Source organism: Pituophis catenifer, unplaced genomic scaffold, assembly GCF_029215685.1.
Source record: "Pituophis catenifer annectens isolate HBS135680 unplaced genomic scaffold, rPitCat1.0.hap2 SCAF_3, whole genome shotgun sequence".
Lineage (NCBI taxonomy): Eukaryota > Metazoa > Chordata > Lepidosauria > Squamata > Colubridae > Pituophis > Pituophis catenifer.
In genome coordinates this window covers 75,886,019-75,907,675 of record NW_027256883.1, presented here as the reverse complement: position 1 = coordinate 75,907,675, position 21,657 = coordinate 75,886,019, and the positions used below count along the sequence as shown (strand labels likewise).

General features: G+C 35.1%; 1 protein-coding gene across 1 annotated transcript in view; it reads right to left on the bottom strand.

Moving 5' to 3' along the window:
• PIGN (phosphatidylinositol glycan anchor biosynthesis class N) overlaps window positions 1-21,657 on the bottom strand; it is a 64,584-nt gene extending 42,927 nt beyond the window's left edge. The window contains exons 1-12 of the mRNA XM_070942564.1: window positions 21,548-21,657; window positions 15,631-15,899; window positions 13,551-13,672; window positions 12,005-12,103; window positions 11,560-11,666; window positions 10,510-10,634; window positions 8,665-8,795; window positions 6,668-6,784; window positions 5,263-5,303; window positions 4,523-4,582; window positions 2,165-2,257; window positions 647-702 (exon numbers count right to left, since the gene is read on the bottom strand). Of these exons, the coding sequence (XP_070798665.1) occupies window positions 647-702; window positions 2,165-2,257; window positions 4,523-4,582; window positions 5,263-5,303; window positions 6,668-6,784; window positions 8,665-8,795; window positions 10,510-10,634; window positions 11,560-11,666; window positions 12,005-12,103; window positions 13,551-13,672; window positions 15,631-15,857 (1,178 nt within the window). The 5' untranslated portion in view covers window positions 15,858-15,899; window positions 21,548-21,657. The remainder of the gene's footprint in view (window positions 1-646; window positions 703-2,164; window positions 2,258-4,522; window positions 4,583-5,262; window positions 5,304-6,667; window positions 6,785-8,664; window positions 8,796-10,509; window positions 10,635-11,559; window positions 11,667-12,004; window positions 12,104-13,550; window positions 13,673-15,630; window positions 15,900-21,547) is intronic.

Here is a 21,657-nt window from a genome sequence, read left to right as displayed (position 1 = left end):
ACAAATATCCCTGATTTATAAGTTTTTTTTGGTCAGGTTTATTAAGATATATTATAAGCTCTGATCAGTGGTAGGATTCAAATAATTTAACAACCGGTTCTCTGCCCTAATGATTTCTTCCAACAACCAGTTCATTATACTGCCCAGAAAGTTAACAACCGGTTCTCCCGAAGTGGTGCGAACTGGCTGAATCCCACCACTGGCTCTGATACTTTTGAGGAGTCTATAAATCCTAAGTAACATATTAATAGTAACGAAATCCTATCTTTTGTAAGTTTTGTAATTACTTTGTTTTAAATACTGGTTTATAAAATCCCCAAGCTTTCTATTCTTGTCTAAAGATTAAAGATTGGGAAAGGTCTAGTTCATTGAGCAAATTAATTATCAGTCAAGCAGAAACTTTCTCGCATTTAAATTGCATCATAGCTTCACTTTCCCTTTCAATCATGTCTAGAAAGAAATTCAACTAGGGCTCTGGTTTTAAATTGTGGGTTCTATTTTTTTGATCCCCCAAATACTAATCTTGTCCAACTTTCATTTATCTGACTAACTTAGTTTCAGTATAATATTCAGAAGATTTCATTCCTTTTCATTCCTTTATGACTGGCTTAAAAAGATACATTCTAAGAATGGAACATGTACTTACTTAAATGGCGAAAACAAGAATGATAATGTAGTTTTCTTCTTCTGAGCCATCTTAACCTGAACACATAAGAAAAAAATAACCAGCATTGTTAATAAAGTAATTTTCTATAAAATGAATGACTGAAACAAACAGTATGATCTTCATTTTGTTCCTCCCCAGAGATCTCTTCCATTGTTTGATTATAAATCAGTTTTTCTCCCCTACAGATTGTCTGATTTGAGACTGCAATTATATGTATATTATTATTTTGTCTTAGGACTATACATTGAAGAAATAATTAGTAAATAAACACATTAAATGAAATAGCAAGAAGAGAGGATTACCAATCTTATGTAAGCATCAGATTCAGCATCACTTTTAGGAATCTATAACCTACTGATAATTTTCTAGATCTAAACCAAAGTCTCATAACTCGAGATGCTTTACATGCTAAAAAATGGAAAGCTTAAAGAATAAAATAAAAGAACAAAACAGACATGCATCCAGAATTAAATAACGTCTCCCAAACTTCCTGGAAACTACCTGATTTATCCTAATAGGCCAATGTAATAAAAGTTGCAGACTCATAAATCAATACCTGAAATTGGAAATTACAAGTGTTTTTAAAAATAAGAGAGATATGCTTTGTCTCTTAAAGGATTAGAAGTGACAACTAATCGTAGCTAAGATAAATAACAATACCATTTATGTGTGAAAATAATTAAAAATTAATAAATTAGTAACATATATCTTAAAGATCGAGGTTAGCAGTAGTAAAAGTAGTTCACACAGAACAATTTATTATCCAAAACCCTTCTCAAATTAAAGTCTTTGAATGTGGATAAAAGCAATTAAGAGGGAGCAAGGGCTTTTTAGCAAATGATTTCCAAAATTCACAGGATTTATTTCCTGATTTCAGGCAAGGCTTCCATGATAATATTAATTACTAGATCTTCACACTGGAGGAGCTTATTGTCCTTGAAGCATCCTGCTGTCAAACAGTTTAAAGAGCTAAACTCCATTTTGTGTATCGGGAAGCAATAAATAGTGACAACGGAAATTTAAACGTCAACTCTTAAATCATCTCCTAGTGGTTGGAATAGGAGGCATGCCAGTCCTAATAACATCAGAATTCAATTATAGGAGCAATTCTACACCTTGATTAGAATGCACTGCTTTCGATGACATCAATTCACATCAATTATGCAAGTTCGATCCATAGAAATTACCGTAAATTCTATGTTTTAATAAACAAGTTCCATGAAACATTTAGATTTTTTTAAGACAATGGAAAATATTGGCTGTCCCAGTTAAAAAAAAAGTTTTAAGGATTAAAACTAGTTTTTCCTAGTAAGCTAGTTTTTCCATAATACTACTGTTTTTGATTTAGCAATAATCCTACCATCACAGTAAATTATAAGTACTGTCTACTCTATAACTTGCTATGCTGTTTCTATTTTTGCTATGAAGATCTGATGTTTCTACTGGAAATATCCATATGAATGTGCAGTTTACACCTTTCAGCAGTAGCTTACATACCTTAAATTGTTCAAGAATCTGGACAGCGTTGGTAAGCATGCTCTCTGCCTTAAAATGGGCAGTATTATTCAAGTATTCAAGAGGTAAAACACCCTGGGGAGGCAAAAAAGCAGAATTAATATTTAGCAGCATAATCCAGGGCTAGAAAAGCAAGCATTTTTACTACGATCTAGGAACTCTTACAGTACATAAAGTAAAACAGCATCTTCAGAATTAGAGAACCATATTATTCACAATGAATTAGTATACACCTTCTACTAACAGCAGTGCAAATGCCAGGTTTGAAACGGGACCCTCCATGCATATTGAAGAAAAACAAACTGTCCAGAGAACGTTATGGAAGACTGACCCTTTTAGATAACTTCCCAAAAATAAATGGGTTTAGCTAGCCCATTGTGAGAGACAGAGTAGATGGTCCTCTTGCATATCAGATAGAAGCATCGTGGTTTACAAATGAAGCTCCCTTCTCTCAGGTTGTTTACTGATTCACAATATTTTAACCTGACTTCTCCTTATAAAGGTTGTTTGATAGATACGACAATTATTAGGCAAGTGTTTTGCTTATTAAAGACTGAAGACACAATTTCTCCGTTCCATAAACTGCAACATTAGAAATTTCAGGTCACTTTATGTGGCACTATAATTTCATGAGAGTCAGCTGCTATGAAGTCATAAAGAGGGTGACTGTGATTTGAAGAAATGATTCAATTATCAAATGAACGGATTATTAATCTCCATCTCTCTCACACACACACTCACACGAAGCAATAATTATCTGAGCCCTCCATAAAATACAATTTTTCCAAGTGCACATATATTAAAGCATGAGAATGACTAAGGTTTCTTCCCCAAAGGTAATATAAACCAACTTTTCAAATGTATAATTTCTCCAAAAAGTATGGGTTATTTTTAATTTAGCTGTTAAATTTATACCCGCTTCTCTAAAGTCCTCTCTTCCCCCTAAAACAACAAGCCCATGAAATAGATTACAGAGATAATGACTGGCCAAAACCTCTCAGTGAGTTTCAAGGGCCAAGAGAAGACTTGAATTTGGCTCTTCCTAGTCCTGGTTCCTCACTTTCCCTATTACATCACGGAATATTTCTTCTCAATTCCTGGCTCCCAGAAACAGTATTCAAGTTAACCAATAAGTAAAAGATCCAAAGATATGACAACATAGATGAAATTGGATGAGTAAGACTGGATAAGACTTAAAATTGGAAGGGTTATTATGAGCAGCAAAAGCTGTAATACCAGAGCTTCCCCAAAAAATAGATGACAATCCCTCTTATGAGGGAATGGCTTAAACTATATTCAATGGAAGGAGGTAAAAATTGACTGCAGTTAGCAAAAGTGTTAGGAGAGAAGGATAACTTGCTCTACCTAAAAAAAAAATAAGGTCTCTCTGTTTCTTCTAAAATATTCATGATTAACATTCACTTCTACAGGAGAAAAAAAATAGTTAAACATGTCTAGGTTGCCTAGTCTCATAGAAAAATACTTTAACATCTAAAAAAAAGAAACCATCACTATGCAGTTTCCACATTAACATATATATTGTCATTCAAAAAACATACTTTTGGATAAGCATTTGGAATATATGAAGAGCTAGAGACAGTTTCTCTATACCGTTGTTCAGTGATGGCACTTAATTTTGAAGTATATTTTGAAGTTAATCTTTGCATTTATCTATTTATTTTGATATAAGTTTAATTAAGGAAGATTGGTTGGGGGAGAGAAATCAACTAGATGAGGAGGACACAATAATGTTCACCAATCTGTCCATGAGGCACCCTGACAGACATAATGAACAGGTGTACAGCAATCACCACAAAAGGATACAGTCTCTATTTCTCATCATTCACTGAACTAAGAATGGTTAATAACAAAAGCACCATGGAAGTTGCTTCTGCGATTAGCAATAACATCCACTAATGATCAATGTAACTGAGGCAAAAAAAAAAGGGGGTTAAATCTCAACTTTCAACTCTAAAAGGCAAGCTGGAGCTTGAGAAGGATGTGGAAAGTCCACCTAATGAAGACAGCTGATACTGTAGTTCTGGAATCTTTCATCAATTGATTTGCTAAAGATTTAGCCTGCGCAAAATGTGTATGTGAGAATGAATATTAAATCATAGTGTAAAATGTGTGCTTTTGGATTAGCTTGTTCTATGAATCCACTAAGAACTATAAAAAGCGAATTATGGTTTAGTGTGTTGTACATATCCAGCCATTTGTGGTTTATTTAATAAAGTGATTAAACAAACCATGGTTTCATGTAAAATATGAACCCGGTCTATAGAGAAATTCCAACACTGGTCATTTTCCACTGAGAAGAAAAATAGCATATTAACTTACCACTGAGTTCAGAGGAAAAGGAACTCCAATAAGGGAAGCCATCAGTGGTGCAATGTCAGCCTACAAGCAGAAAAAAAGTCTCCCTTTGAATGTATACTTAAGTACAATTAAAAGCCAATGTCTCTTTTATGATATATTTGCATGAAACATTTTTATATACAGTACATGACATCATTTCAGATAATTAAAAAATTGTTTCTATGTTTAATTAATAGGAACTTATATTATGCATCATTCTTAAGAATCCAACCTGTGTCAACAGAGCATTGAAAAAAAAATGGTCTGCAAACAAAATTGTCCCCATATTGGTAACAACGGATGAGCAAGCAATATTGCTTTAGAAACCAGGAAGGATATTACAGATATAATATTCCCACTATAATGCAGTTCTTGTGCTGAAAGCATGACCCGTGTTTATACTATCAGTGGGTAAACCCATTTTAAATTTTGGCTATAAACAATGAATAAAACAGCAATCAAAGAGAATGAACCTGTGAGATAGATTGAGATAGATTAAGATAGATAGATAGATAGATAAATAGATAGATAGATAGATAGATAGATAGATAGATAGATAGATAGATAGCGACAGACACAGACAGACAGATAGACAGACAGACATAAAAAAACTGGAGGCAGACGGCACTGCTCTATTAATATAACTTATCATAATTATGTTTCTTTCTACAATCTTAAAATAAAGTAAGTTAAAAAACAGTGGGTTTGAAGCAACCAGATACCTGATTCACATCTTGGCGCCTCCACATCTCCAGCTTCCATTCTGTAAGTGACGAAAAGAGAATGATAATTTATGAGGGGAAAAGATAACTCTTTTGATATTTAGCAGTTATTCTTCTGATAACCTTTTTCTTCATATTAAAATATACTTGTGCTTCAGCAGCAGAATATAGTATTAAGAAATTGACTCAAGGGAACACAAAGCACTTTATCTGAATCTAAAGAACCACAAAGGAAAAGCTACACATCAGAATATCCAAGACCTTCTCTTGGATGGAGAAGCGATTGATAAATCACTGATTAAGGTTAGTTTTATGTATAGGTAATCTACTTCAACTGAGATGGGCAGCCACATAAATTTATTAAATAAAATACAATAAACTGGAAAATGATTCCAGAAACAGTTAAGGCAGAGAGCTGCAGCACGTTCTAAAATCATGCATTTTTCTTTAACCAATCTGGCCATAGTTCTGTGGCTCATTGTCCAAATCCAGATTACTAGTTAATTTCCAATTAAACAGCCAATAGTCTCTCTAGCAAAAAGTATTTTTCTTCCACCCAGAAATAGTAGATAAAATTCTATTTAGAACTGTATGCCTGCTATGTTCATTTTTTATTATTTTATTAGTTCCAAAAACACTACCAGCATTGCAAAGATGACCTCAATACTTGATTGGACATGAGATGATCAGTTCTGTTAATGAGTACAGCATCCATGAATAATTTTTTACACTTGGTTAATGTTAGGTCCATTTTAGCATTTCATTTAATGTGCCCTTTTAAGTGGTGGAGGATACGCCTATTTTTATCTTGGATTATTACACTATGCAGTTAATTATCCCTCACATTTCCAATCTAAGAAAATCAGCCTTGGAAACAAGAATGACTCATACTCACAGAGGGCATGATGTGAAACAATATGAGCAAAGTGAAGATTAAATGTGGGAAGCAGGATACCTGGGCAAGCAAGAAGAATGCTGAGGATTTCAGGTATCATGAAGAAAAATTAACGGTATCTGAAAATCTGGAAATTTACAATTAATTTAAATGCATTAATCTATTTAATTAGGTTTGATTAAAGATGACAAGGGACCAAATAAACTAGCCTTCTTTAAAACTACATCCAGCTCATAAAATCAGGCTCACAAATCAAAAGTTTCAAGTAAAATTTATTTTCTGCAAATGAGGATTTGCATTTTGAATATGAAAAACAGTGGCTCAAATGTTTTTAGCAGTGAGAGAATTCATATAAATGTAATGGTTTCTAGTAAACTTTTAGTCCCCATTCATTTAATGAGGATTTTATCAATGTAACAGCAGAAGCAGCTAATAACACTAAAAACTGTCTTTTCATAATGTATGTATAAAAATGGCAATTATAGGTATTACACAAATAATTGCATTTACCTTTTAAAAATGTATCTTCATATTGTTGTGAGATTACTGTCTGAGGGTGTTTAATTCCTGCTCCCCAAGCAATTAGGGGTGTTAATGTTTCTGATGGATGACTTGCTCCATGAGTCCCTAAACACATACAGAAAACAAATCAAAGTCATATTATTATTATTATTATTATTATTATTATTATTATTATTATTATTATTATTATTATTATTTAAAGCTGGCTTTTGAATACCATTTCTCTGCTCTGTTCATTTAGAGGGCAGTCTGCCGCTTCAGTACCACTCAAATTATTTCTTCATGCAACTCTCCCTTTTGCCTCACAGTTTATCCACAACTGCCTTGGGCTTCTGAAGGATTGCCCCAATCCAGATTTTCAATTATTCATAAAGTATTTCTATGTATCTACTACTACCAACCAACAACCTAAAACTAAGGTTTACTCAAATTCCTACAGATGCTTCTGGCACTTCATTTCTTTATCTAGTAAAAGTTTGGTCAACTCTTCTATAACAAACTGTTTGCTCATTAATCTCATCAGGCATAATTGTCACTCCAATTTTTTATCACTTTCAGTAACTCAAGATTTCACATTTTCTTAAAATGACATTGCCACTTTTCTCTTCCTTAGCTTGACCATCATTCTAAAATCCCTTTATATTTTGTTCCTGCATTTTTCGCCATTGACCATAATGGCTAAGGTAGCAGGGACCTGGCTACACATTTGTCGACCCATCCTATATGATCTTGATGTTTCTCTTCTCCTTTTAAACCACCTATTAAAATCTCTGCTTTGGTTCTTTTGTTCCTAGTCCCAGCTCAATTTGCTTTCATTTATTATTTGTAGCTTAGTCACATCTAAATTGAAATTCAGCCTTCTTCAGTCTCAGTCAGAACATCTTAGGTGTTATTACTGAAATCTGTCTAAGTCAGTGATGGGCAATCTTTTTTTTTTTTATCAAAGACTGTATTCCTAACAAAGTTTTTTATTGGGGCCTCATAAAATGCCCATGATTCAGGGAGGATGTGGCTATTTAAGAATAAAGTAACTTTTCCCTTTTGCAGATTTGCAGATAATGTGTACGCTTTGTCCATTGTAAACCCTAAAGACTCCTTTAATAATTTTTATCGAAGTTTAACAATGGATGGAACAGTTGCGAAAGGATTGCTTCAGATATATCTCCAATATTATCCTGCTTCTAAAATAAGACTGATATGGCTGAGAATGTAGCCATGCTAGCCTATATTTGCACAGGTGGTCCTCCACTTATAGCCGTTCATTTAGTGACGGTTCGGAGTTACAACAGCAATGAAAAAAGGGATTTCTGACCATTTTTCACACTTACGATCTTTGCAGCATCTCCATGAACACATAATCAAAATTTGGACCCTTGGCAACTGGCATATATTAATGACAGTTGCACTGTTCCAGGGTCATGTAATCCCCTTTTGCAACCTGCTGACAAGCATGATCAATGGGGATGCCAGATTCACTTCACAACCATATTACTAACTTAACAACTATGGTAATTTGTTTAACAACCATGGCAAGAAAGGTCATAAAATGGAGCAAAACTCACTTAACAACTGTCTTGCTTAGCAATGGAAGTTTTGGACTTCTTGTGGTCATAAGTTGAGGACTACCTACCGTGTTTCCCCAAAAATAAGACCCTGTCTTATATTTTTTTGAACCCTGAAATAAGCGCTTGGCCTTATTGCCATGTGCTCAAACGCCTGATTGGGCTTATTATCAGGGGATGTCTTATTTGGGGGGAAACAGGGTATATTCCTCTGCATCTGTAATATTTATTCTGTTTGACACAATGCTGTGAATATAAACATAAACATCCATTTCTAAAAAAAAATTAATTCCAAAATATAATTAACCCTATATAAAGAAAATACTGGTTTGTGTGATAAATAAAGAAAGCAAAACATGGAATACCACAACGACAAAGATTTTCTGAGCTGAACTTTTATAGTGTTCTGAAACAAAATCTCACCCCAGTCTGTCATTCCATGGTCAGAAGTTAAGATAAAGGCTGTGCTGCCATCATTTCCATAGAAGCCCTCAACTAATGAAACAATTTCTTGTACGCCTTCATCAACTTTCCTGATATTGTTCTTATATTCCCTACAGAAAAGGAAAATATTGGAATTATGAATCTAGAAGTACATTTGCACAAGATTTAAAAATAGCACCAACCACAGTAATAGAAGCATTAAAATATCCTCCACTTAGTTTATTTTGTACAATATTCCTTTCTTCACACATCACATTACAAAACTGGATTTAAAGCACTCCAAGCATTTAATTTTCAAACATGTTAATTGTATAACAAATGATCAAAAGAGTCAAAATGCAATAGTTTATTTAAGATGAAAGTGTTTGAAATATTCTTTTTATTACAAGCTGCCGTTTTTTCACTGGCACAATCAGAATGTAAGGGTGTTAACCTGTATCGTCATTCTCAAAATTATCCTTAAATTTAGAAGATAATAAACCTACATGCCATAACTTGCTTGCTTTATTTATTATTAAATAAATTACATGGCCTTCTGATTCAAACATGTTGATTCCACTTCATGGGAATTGCCATGGCAGAATTTGGTGATTAAGAATGACTTCTGCGGGAAAACATTCTAGCTGTCTATATAGTCTTTTCCTTCACTTGTTACTATTATATTATTATTTAATTTTAGTAGAAGACATTAACACTTATTATTTATTTATTTATTTATTAGTTCAATTTATATGCCGCCCTCCTCCGAAGACTCAGGGCGGCTTACAATGCACTTATAGCAATAGCCTTCATTCTTTTGTATATACCTGCTTATTAGGGCTTTTGGCCCCCCATAAGCAGTGTTTCTACAAAGTCAGCTTATTGCTCCCACAATCTGGGTCCTCAATTTACCTACCTCGGAAGGATGGAAGGCTGAGTCAACCTTGAGCCTGGTGAGATTTGAACTTGCACTAATTGTAGGCAGCTGGCAGCTAAGTGCTACATAACAGCACTTAGTCCGCTGCATCACCAAGGCTTTTATATAGAATGCCCCAGTCCTTCCATCAACCAAATAGATAACATTTATTATTATTGCAGAGGGAGCCATGCTCATCAAACTGATCTTGTCCTCAATAGCAATTTTTGTCCCATTCTCTTTCATGCTCTTCACAAGATGTTTACAACCTCTCACTTGTCTAATACATCAAGTTTCTTAATTTGAGAACTATTAAGAAGCTTAAAGCTTTCCCACAAACTTTGGAAAGATTATGGTACAAGGTGTCTAAAGTACAGCTTTTACATAAATGAGTTAACCCGTTTTTTCCAGAGTCATAAATTTATCTCTCACTTAGTATAATCATTGTAATGAAATTAACCCAGTTGAAATAAAACTAAAAATAAAATTAAATCACACAAAGAAATTGTTCAAATATAATTATGTACTTTTAATCCTATTAATTTCAGTGGAGGATTTAGGCACATTGTTAATTCTCTCACATATCATATGTACACTGCAAAAATGCCTTCATTTAATTAAACAGAATAGGAAAAAGAAAGAACAATAAAAGAGGGGGAAAAGAAAGCCAAACATCAAAAAGGCATATAAAGACTTCTGATACATGTTTATACAAATTTTACACAGCACTTTCAATAAAGGGTCATCATAATTCATAACCACTTATATATACTGTAACCTATATCTATAAACAATTTGATCATAAGTTGGAAGTACCATCAAGTCTTGAATCCATGAATAACTGGTTCTACAAATTAAAGTTATTTAAAATTGTATAGCTTTGGTTGTACTTATACTATATTTCAAAAATATAAATCATACATTTTTACCTTGAATGAGGCCGATGAGCATGACCATTTGTATCTAATCCTAATAAGTGCAGGAAGAAAATGATTTTTTGTTCATGAAGTTTAGAAAACAATGTTTCATTGTTTTTAGCCAAGTTGAAGAAATCCTAGATCAGAAAACCAAGGAAATTACTCTGAGCACCAGAAACGGTTCTAACCAGAAAGTTACAACTTGTTATTGTTATCAGCAATTATCACGCAGAAGAACCTGGAAGGAAGACATTTAAATAAATTCCTCTCTAGAATATGGTCTTTTTTTTTTTGCTTTAATTTATATGCTGCCCTTCTCCGGAGACTCAGGATGGCTTACAATGCATTAAGCAACAGCCTTCATACTTTTTTATATTTTATACGAAGTCAGTTTATTGCCCCCACAATCTGGGTCCTCATTTTACCTACCTTTGAAAGGATGGAAGGGTGAGTCAACCTTGAGCCTGGTGAGATTTGAACTTGCAGTAATTGCAAGCAGCAGATGTTAATAACAGTGTGCTTTAGTTCACTGTACTACCAAGGCTCCTTATATTCATTTCTACAGAAAATATATTCAAACGGATAACTTAAGTCTAAATGATTTATAAACCCTTGAAACATCTTTTAGACAGATGGGAGTATCTAACATTTATTCTCATCTTCACCATTTTTCCTCAGATTCTTTTCCCACTGACTTTAATAACAAAAAGAAATCCCAAGTAAAAATACTGTAGGAGTACTTAGGAAACAGAAGGTAAGAATATTCATAATTCATAATTCAGACATCAGTTTTCTTTGCATTCTGCAAACTTAAATCTCTAATTCTTTCTTCAGATGGAAATATGGACACATTATACTACAAAGTTTGGAGCAAATGACAGGGAAAATCCAACATAAAATTATCCTAGGTAGCTGAACACTACCTAAAAACCCACTTTATTTAAAATGTACCACACAGTTAAAAAAAACAGAAATAACAGGGAATAAAGGAGACAAATTTGAGAATTCAACTATAATCTGCCAGTCATATAATAGGGATGCAAAAGAAAGATTTTTATTCACCTTAACCTGGTCAAAAACCCAAGTGTCCAATATAGTGGCATCTTCAGCTGCAAAGTCCTCTCTTTCAGCTTTATAGCAATTGGTGTAAACGTGATCACCAGTAGCACCTGCAACCAAACATTCCAGCTAAAGAAAAGGATAACTATATTTTTAACTCAGTTTCCCCAAGTCTTCTCAAAACATATTTTAGCTTCATTTAAATGTATTTTAAAGTACCTAGAGTTATTTCACATCAACTCTTAGAAGCTGCTCATGCACTTAGATGGATAATTTCTCAAAAAATAACTTTTCCTTCCATTTGATATATAAACAACTAACAAAATGATGGGAAGCTAGCAACAGGAGTCTTGGACTTGAACATTCAAAGGACTTCTGGTTATTGCAATTAATTATAAATCTTTAATATTTTAGAAATGAAGACTCAATAATGCTAAAATAAGCTCACCTTTAGCAAACATAGGTAGAATATCTGGACTTCCCCAGCTCCAAGTATATTTACTTTCATTGAAAATAGAATCAAATTCCACTGGATTTTCTTTCCATCCTGTAAATCAAAAAGTGTACTGCTGAAGTTATTGGGTTTTTTTTAAAGAGGGAAAAGTAAGATTTGGTGCCAGTTGTTAAAAGTTATAAAGACATTATGTTCATTTGGGGAAAGTGAATCCACATCATCACATTTAATTAGCAAGTTACATATTTATTTTAAACATGGGAAAATTGTAATTTTTGTATAGAAAATGTGAAAATACTTCTAAATTCCTTACATAAAAATAATACATTTTTAATTTATTTTTATGCCAATATTTACTAAAAATTGGCTGAAGAATCTATCTGGAAAACCTCAATGATATTGGAAATTTCAAAGAAAGGCCACAAATCTTATTCATATATAGTATTATGTAAAGTTGCAGCTTGTTTTAATAATGACTTATTAAACAATTCAAACAAATAAAACAATACTGGATTCTTTTGACTATCCATTGTTTGTTTCCCATTTATTTTCACAATTTTCTTCTTGTGTTTCCAGGGATAGGCATAGAAAATGAGCCAAGAATCTCAGAAACCAGAAGCAAATGATAGTTATTTTACTTTATTCTATATGTCTCCATTCACACTTCATACTAAAGCGTAATTGTATGCAAGAAGCCAACAAGCCATTGTTTCAAACTCTGTTTACTTCTCTAAGCCAAAAATATTTTATCATATACTATAAAGTAACATGCTGTACAATTAGCAAAGATTATGTACCCTTGAGCCAAAGATGATAAAATGAAAACTAATCCTCCTTTCTAAACATATATATACTGTGGGTGTGCGTGGGTGTGGGTGTGGTGTATGTGTGGGTATGTATGTATGTATGTATGTATGTATGTATGTATGTATGTATGTATACGGAGAGAGGGAGAATGAGAATGAAAATGATTGCAGTTCTGTTCAGATTTATCTGAGAACAGACCCCACTAAAACTAATGATTTATTTCTCAGTAATCATACACAGAATTGTGCTGCAAATATCATTTAGATACAGTAATAAAAGTGGAAGACTAGTTCAAACTCATAATACCTAATTGCATTTAAGTTGTGTTCTCATAATGGAAAGCTGACATACTGCCATAATTCTATAGTCGTTCCCATTTACAAAAAAATAAATAGGTGGGTTTCAAAGACATAGACTGAGTTCTTTAATATGCTAAAGTAAAACGAAATGAACCACATTATGGCTTATGATGAAGGGTAAGCTTACCCAGGTATGATTACAGTCATTCAATAAAGCATAACTAACCAAACTACAACTTAACACAGCCATCTCATTTCCATTTATATGAGAGGACTTTCAGAATAATAAAGTAGGATGGGATGCAGAGAAAATTGCAACAAATTGGCAATCTAATTTACACACAGCAGTTCCCATGTTCATTACATTGTGAAAGGACCTGCAAAAGACAAAGTAAGTCTTTCTTTTTTGCTGAAATAAATTGGATGTTCCATACCTCTAGCAACAGCACTGACATCTTCATAAAATCCAGCTATTAGAGCAACATGCCCAGGTCTAGATTCTGTTGGAACACGAGTATGAGATACTCCCCAACTGCCTTGTGAAGCTATGATATTCCTGGAAAGAAAGATTGATTCTAAATTAAAAAGCTGATGGCGTAGCTCACCTACATTTCAAGTACTGAATCTACTTTAGGCTGCCATGAAAAAAAGGGAACAATATCATGTACTCAGCTTGTAAAAACAAGAATGCCCATATCTAAATGTTAGACAACTAAGCTAGTAATTCAGTTCAAGCATAATATCAAACTTAAAGCACTTTTGCATGACAGGCACAGCTTAATCTATAGTACAGTCTTTCTGAAACTTGGCAACTTTAAAATGTATGGACTTCATCTCCCAAAATTCCTCAGCCAGCCATGCTGGCTAGAGAATTCTGGGAGTTGAAATCCACACATCTTAAAGTTGCCAAGTTTCAGAAAGACTGTTCTAATAGCAGCAATGAATAAAAAATGAAAAGCAAAAATCTTTTGATAGTAATCCTACTATACTTCTTTACTTCTTCATTAGCTTGTTAGCAGCCACTGGTAGGGATTTTCGTATTGTGTTGTTGTTTTAATTCCATTTATGATCCCCAACCCTGATTATATCTTCATTACTATGAACCCATGAAAAATAAATGGTTTAAAAAGTGGAAAGAACTTATGTGGCTGAAATAGTTCTATTTTGCAGTCACTCTAGCCTCCAGTTTTTTTGTTCAGAGACCAAAAAGGGAAGCAAGTTCAAAGTAATTCTCATTTTCAGATGAGGTTGGTACACAGAACTCAACAAACCTTGAGTACAAACAATGGTTACCCAACATCCAGGTCGAAATCATGCACTAAGTTTTTATGTAAGATTAGTGTCCTCCAGATGTATTGGAGGTCAACTGCTGTCAATTTCAGCCAGCTGCATTGATTCATTGAATCTGTAGCCCCAAATATCTAGAACACATCAGGTTGTCTATCCCTGCTTTAAACTGTGCTCAAGAAAGTCAGACATAGAAAACCTGATGTGTTCTAGATATTTGAGACTAGAGATTCAATGAATCAATGCAGCTGGCTGAAGTTGACAGCAGTTGAACTCCAATACATCTGGAGGACACTAATTCGCCTTAACAAAGTTGTAAGAACAAGCCTCTGAACCAGATGCTCTATGTCTCTGCTCCTTCAGAATGGCACTTCCATTTTTAAATTAAATGCAGAATGCCATTACATTTAAGACAAATAATCTCTAATTAGAGGCAATCCTCTATTTACAACAGTTCATTTAGTGACCTTTCAAACTTACAAGTGACTTATGTCCATTTTTCACACTTACAACCTTTGTAGGATCCCCATGATCACGTGATCAAAATTCAGATGCTTGGCAACTGACTCATACTTATGACCATTGCTGTATCCCAAGGTCATGTGATCACCTTTTGCAAGCTTCTAACAAGCAAAGGCATTGGGGAAGCCAGATTCAATTAACAAACAGGTTACTAATTTATCAACTGCAGTGATACACTTAATAACTATGGCAAGAAAGGTCATAAAACAGGGCAAAACTCACTTAACAACAAAAATTTTGGCCTAATTTAAGGATTACCGATACTGAATAGGTACATAGATCACAATAAGACAAGAATAAAGGCATAACCTTATAGCTTAGCATTATATATGAACTAAGCCTGGAAAAAGGCAGTTTCAAAAGATTGGGGGGGGGGGTTTAACCTCGATTGCAAAGCATGGTTTAAATTAAGCAAGGTAATCCATTGCTGAATTTTCCAAAACAAACTGAGTGACATACACATTCATGACATACTGGAGAGGGAAACAGGAAAATATGCAAACCCAAGGCTGGACTGGGAAGACAGTAATTATGTAATTGCTCGTAATTAGAACCGTTGACAAACTGTCATAGTTAAGTACTTGGGATTTTCCCCCTTAAAGATAAGAATCAAATTATCTAATTTCAACACCTAGACTTGAATAACAACTTCTTTCCCTCAGCAACCAGTACTTATAACAAATATTAGAAGGAAAACAAAGTTACCTAAGGAAAGGCGCATTAGAATTGCCACTGTCGTCCAATGCATATAGTGAATCTGCACGTAGACCATCCGCAACGAACAGTACTAAGCGTTGTGCAGGTGGCGGCAGCAGAATTTGATGAGGAGTCATTCCATGGACCAGAGGAGAGGTAAAATAAATGTCAAAGATAGAGATCAGGAACACACAATGTACCAGAATACCAGCAACTATAAAAAATTGCATATTCATGGCGATATGTTGTCAGCGAGGATGCGAACAAGGAATCCAACACTAAAAAAACAATCAAAAGTAATTATAGGTCAATGAAGCAGGAAATCATTGCATCCTAAGCTGACAAATGTTGTTGATCCACAAACAGCTAACAATATTCGAGCATTAGAGGAGGGCGAGGCTGCTTCTTCATGAAAAAAAGTTGTGCAATTACAAGTACAGGTAGTTCTTGACTCACAACAATTTATTTTGGTTGACTGAAGTTACACTGGCACTGGAAAAGAAGACTCATGACTGTTTTTCACACTTACGACCATTGCAAGCATCCCCATGGTCACATGATCAAAATTCAGACACTTGGCAACTGATTCATACTTACAATGGCTACAGGATCATGGGATTATTTTTTGCACCTTCTGACAAGCAAAATTCACTTAACAGCTGTGTTACTAACTTAACTACAATGATTCCCTTAACAGGAGCAAGAAAGGTCATAAAATGGGGCAAAATTCACTTAACAACTATCTCATTCAGCAACAGAAATTTGGGGCTCAATTGTGGCCGTAAATTGAGGACAACTTGTATGCAACGATAGTCAGAAAGCATACAAAGTTTGCAAAATCTCTGCTTCAACCATTCAAAAAGAGGTTTTTATGTGTTCTCCCGTATTGTCAAGAACTTCCTTCAAAAGTTTTAAGTAGTCCTAATGCCAACATACATGCACTGCAGAGTTACCTGAATTATTAAGCCAGTATTTCTTAAATTTATTTCTCTCAGGATCTCTTCCCATGTTTAAAAATTATGGAGGACTCCCCAAAAAAGTTTTTGTTCATATGGATTACAGTTATCAATATTTAAAATGTATTAAAAATTAAAATTGACAGATTGGCTACCACAATTATTTCTCACATTTGATAGGTCTTTAAGCCTTGTGGCCAGCAAACATATTTAATAAATAAAATAAATAAAAATACTGTGTTATGTTTCAACACAGGCTGGCAACCAGTTTTGATTTTTCAGACCACTGAGAGATCCACACTGTACGAAACATTGAATTAAGCATTGGAGCAGCTAATTAATTTAAAATCTTGAGCTTAATTACCTTATTTAGTTATTAAATTATTGAACACAAGCAATTACTTTCTAAAATAAAACATAAACATTATAAAACTAATGAAACACAAATATAGTAATCAGAAGAAAAAAATGCTTCTTTCCTGAAAGGTAAAATATAGGAGCTAACAAAACTCCTGAGGAAACAGTTTTGGCAACAACTAAGCAGAAAGTACTTTTCGTAAACAACCAATTGATGGACTACTAAAAGCACACATTTCTTTATGAGGGTTTCTCTTAACCACCTTAGTGCCTGGCCATGAGCAATCCATCAATCAAGCCCTAAATTATCTAAGGCTATAAAAGTAACAGATGGTATGTATAATGAAACAAGCCATATCAGAAACATTTATTTTTGCTGTGCTGTTGTTTGATGCAATTTTGCAACATTGCAGATCTGTATTTATTTATTTTCCCCATCCCCCATCCTTTCTTGTTCTTTTGCAGCAGTTGGTATCCAACAAAAAGCAGGCTGATTAATTGCTTAATTGCTTTTCACACCATTAGGAAATGATGTGAAAGGAAATGGACAAAAATGCATTTAAAACCCAAGCCTAAATTAGGCATAACATTCATAGAACTGGCAATCAATATAAGTTTTTCAATATAGGCATGCAGTAACATGATAAGGGATGTGGTGGCTCAGTGGCTAAGACACTGAGGTTGTCGATCAAAAGGTCGGTAATTCAGCAGTTTGAATCCCTAGTGCCACGTAACAGGGTGAGCTTCCGTTACTTGTCCCAGCTTCGCCAACCTATCAGTTCAAAAGCACGTAAAAATGCAAGTAGAAAAATGGGGACCACCTTTGGTGGGAAGGTAACAGCGTTCCGTGCACCTTTGGTGTTTAGTCATGCCGATCACATGACCACGGAGACATCTTCAGACAGCGCTGGCTCTTTGGCTTTGAAACGGAGATGAGCACCGCTCATGACTAGCACCTTTAACATGATTCTGATATTAGGTACTCCATTACATTTTCCACCAACTAAAACTGCCAAAACTCTGTCTTCAAGATATCAAAATAATAAGCATCTATAAAAAATATACCCACTGAGTCATTCATCCCTGAACTATGAAGGCCAGAGCTCAATTAGCTATCTCTCCAAAAGGCCATTTGGAACTTTTGTACTTAGGACTCTGGGCTTCATCACATGATCTTCCTCTTTACAAAAGCTGACAAGCCACTTTGAATCAGAGCTAAATTCTACCCCAGTTCCCTCAAACCAATTCAAGACACAAGTTGCAGTTTTGGGAGCTCTAAACCAAGCACCAGAGAATGCAACCGAATTAAAAACAAGAAACAGATCAGGCAGTTCTTCTCAGGCAACTCCGTCATTGACAAACAGCTTGACAAACAGCTGTCTATTTCTCCCGTAAAGGTACAGGCTAATAAACTGGTGGGAACAATTTGGTTGCAGCCCTCTATTGAACCAGGTCCCTTTATGTCAGGGGTGTACAACCTTGGCAACTTTAAGACTTGTGACTTCAACTCCCAGAATTCCTCAGACATCATGGCTACCTGGGGAATTCTGGGAGTTGAGATTCATAGGTCTTAAAAGTTGATGTGGTTGGAAATCCCTGTTTTTAAGCTGAATAAAAATGTAGACATAATGAAGCAAAATGCAGATCTTATTTTCCCCAAAACTACTTCATTTAATGCCCAATATCTTTTGAAAAGTTTGTCTCACAAAGCTGGGAGGTTGACACTGCTTAGGCCAAAAGCCAAAATATTAATCTTTATAAAATATGTCACCATTCACTATCCATTTCTATTTATGTTTTCAACAAGAAAGAAACATCTATAAAGCATTTGTCAGATGAACAGGGTAAACCAATGAAAGGAGAGATTTAAAGCATCCAAACAAGTCACAAAAAATATTTTAGTCACGTTTTTCAAAAAGCCTATGCTCCAATGAACATTACAAGCCTGCTATATATAATTTAAAAGAATTTTAAAGAATTTTCTGTTCCTCAAAGGTCAGTTTAATGTCTGCTAGGACTCTAAATTTCTGGGACCTTTACTTTGAGTTTCCCAACTTTCCCTGTCCATGACCTGTGTTGGGCTTCCCAGGGCTTCCCCGGGCTTCCCCATCTGCCTGAGGCACCCTTCACTTTTTACCACGCTGCATATCTCTGCTCAGATTTTGGTTCTCTTTTGTCTTTGAAGGTTGGCTGAAAGAGTGCCTGAAAAAGGAGTTCAGCTTCCCTCTATGCATGGAAGAGAACTTTGACAAGGTGCAGAAATGGAATTAAAATCTTCAGGATCTGAGCCCTCTTTCCCCAGAGACAAGAGGGAATATTCTTGGCAGGCAGATGCAGCTTGCAACCTTCCTGCCAGCTTCCCCCTGACTTTTTGGGGAAGTGGATAAGAGAAAATTGCAAACAATGATCATGGGGTTCTTGGCAACTGGTCATAAGCATGAACAGGTTCTTAAGCACCCAGATTGTGGTCGTATCATCACAAAGTGGTGGTACAATATTTTCCTATGGCTGTACGTACTTTACAGACCATAAAATACTCTTTCCTAGGCTGTGATAACCCTGGAATGTTGTTAAACGAACATAAGTCTGTTCAGATTGTTCTGATATGGTAACTGTGCATTACCTATGGGATGACCACATCAGGAAAGAAATGACAACAACATTTTGTACCATCACTGTAATAATTTTAGTTTATCGCTGCATATTTCAATAAACTTCAAACTGGGGCCAGAGATGCTAAGGGACAAAATGTGTAAATTTCACATCTAAAAGCCAAATCTTGCCCCAAAGTATTCCAGTCCTGTAAAACAGTTCTTTTCTGATAGAAGTTCCATGCCAAACTATGCTTTGCTAAACTATTCTGTAAATAATAATTTGCTTATAAACCATAATGAACTAGGTTCATACAGCATGTATAATCTGAACCATGTTAAAAACAACAGTGATTGAGCTCATACAACTTCCTTAAGCTCAAACCAAACACATTTTTGAAGAATGTGCTTTAATTTTTTTATTAACATGCTGAGTTCTACCAATGGAATTCTCATGAAAAAAGGCTGCATTCACACAAATTTCAGCTCTCTTTTAGTTAACCAAAGTTTGTTGAATAAACCACAATGAGGTCGATTTATAAAAACAATCAATATAAACCACAGTGGCAACAGTCTCATCATATCTTAATCCTAGGCCAAAAACAAATAATCCTACTTTGGCTTTGCTTGTGCAATCCATTCATAGTAAGAATTTGCTTGGTTACAGTAGCTAGCTAGTCTTGGATTTTTTTTTTTAAGGTGGGCAGAATGCTATCCAGAGAGTCCTTGGATAGCAGACCACCAGGAAATCCCCACTGTATAATAGCCTTGGAAATCAAGAAAACATTTTATTTATTCATCCCACCTTTATTATTTTTACAAATACTTCAAGCAGCAAGCACATCCAACACACCTTCTTCCTCCTATTTTTGCCACAATATAACTCTCTGAGGTGGGTTGGGTTGAGAGAGAGGGAGTGACTGGCCCAAAGTCACCCAGCTGGCTTTCATGGCTAAGGTGGGACTTACATGGCAGGAGGCAATGCACACTACTTCCATATTATTGTCAAGAAAAATGATACTGAAAGTCAAGCTTCGTTGGAGACTTGAGTCCATACACACACATTTCGATTACTTCAAATGTTCTTAATTCCAGCAATCTAATCTATTGACAATATATTAGTGTCTACAATAATGCATAGCTTATCATGCTGCTGGTATGCTTAAACACAAGGGTACCAACCACAATGATGGCACCAAAAGTCAAGCCTCACTGGAGACTTGAGTCCATGCACACACACTTATGCAAACGATTACTTCAAGAGTTCTTAATTCCAACAATCGAATGTAATGGGAATATATTAGTGTCTGCAATAATGCATAGTTTATCATGTTGTTGTTGGCATGCTTAAACCACAATGATAGCACCTAAACTCAAGCTTTGCTGGAGACCTGAGTCCATGCACACACACTTATACAAACGATTACTTTTAATTCCAGCAATCGAAATGTAGTGGCAATATATTAGTGTCTGCAATAATGCACAGCTTATCATGTTGTTGTTGGCATGCTTAAACCACAATGATGGCACCTAAACTCAAGCTTCGCTGGAGACCTGAGTCCATACACACACACTTATGCAAACGATTACTCCAAGAGTTCTTAATTCCAGCAATCGAAATGTAGTGGCAATATATTAGTGTCTGCAATAATACACAGCTTATCATGTTGTTGTTGGCATGCTTAAACCACAATGATGGCACCTAAAGTAAAGCTTCGCTGGAGACCTGAGTCCATGCACACACACTTATGCAAACGATTACTTTTAATTCCAGCAATCTAATGTGTTGACAATAGTGTATTAGTGTCTACAATGATGCATAGTTTATCATGTTGTTGTTGTTGGCATGCTTAAACACAAGAGTACCAACCACAAGCTATTGACACATCTCCTGGGCATAACCAGTCCCCACTTTCTACCCAAATCAAAACCTACCGAACACTCCCTGCAGGCAAGAGACGCGTCAGGAAACAGAACATTCAGCATCATTTCAGGAAGCGACTTCTTATTTCTGGTGCTTACCTGGCTCATTCCACCGGCTACTACGAGGACGATCGTTTCCTTGGAGACATATGCGGACCAGCAAAAAAAAAAAATAAAAAAAAATCCGCCACCACACTTGGCAGGTGGTA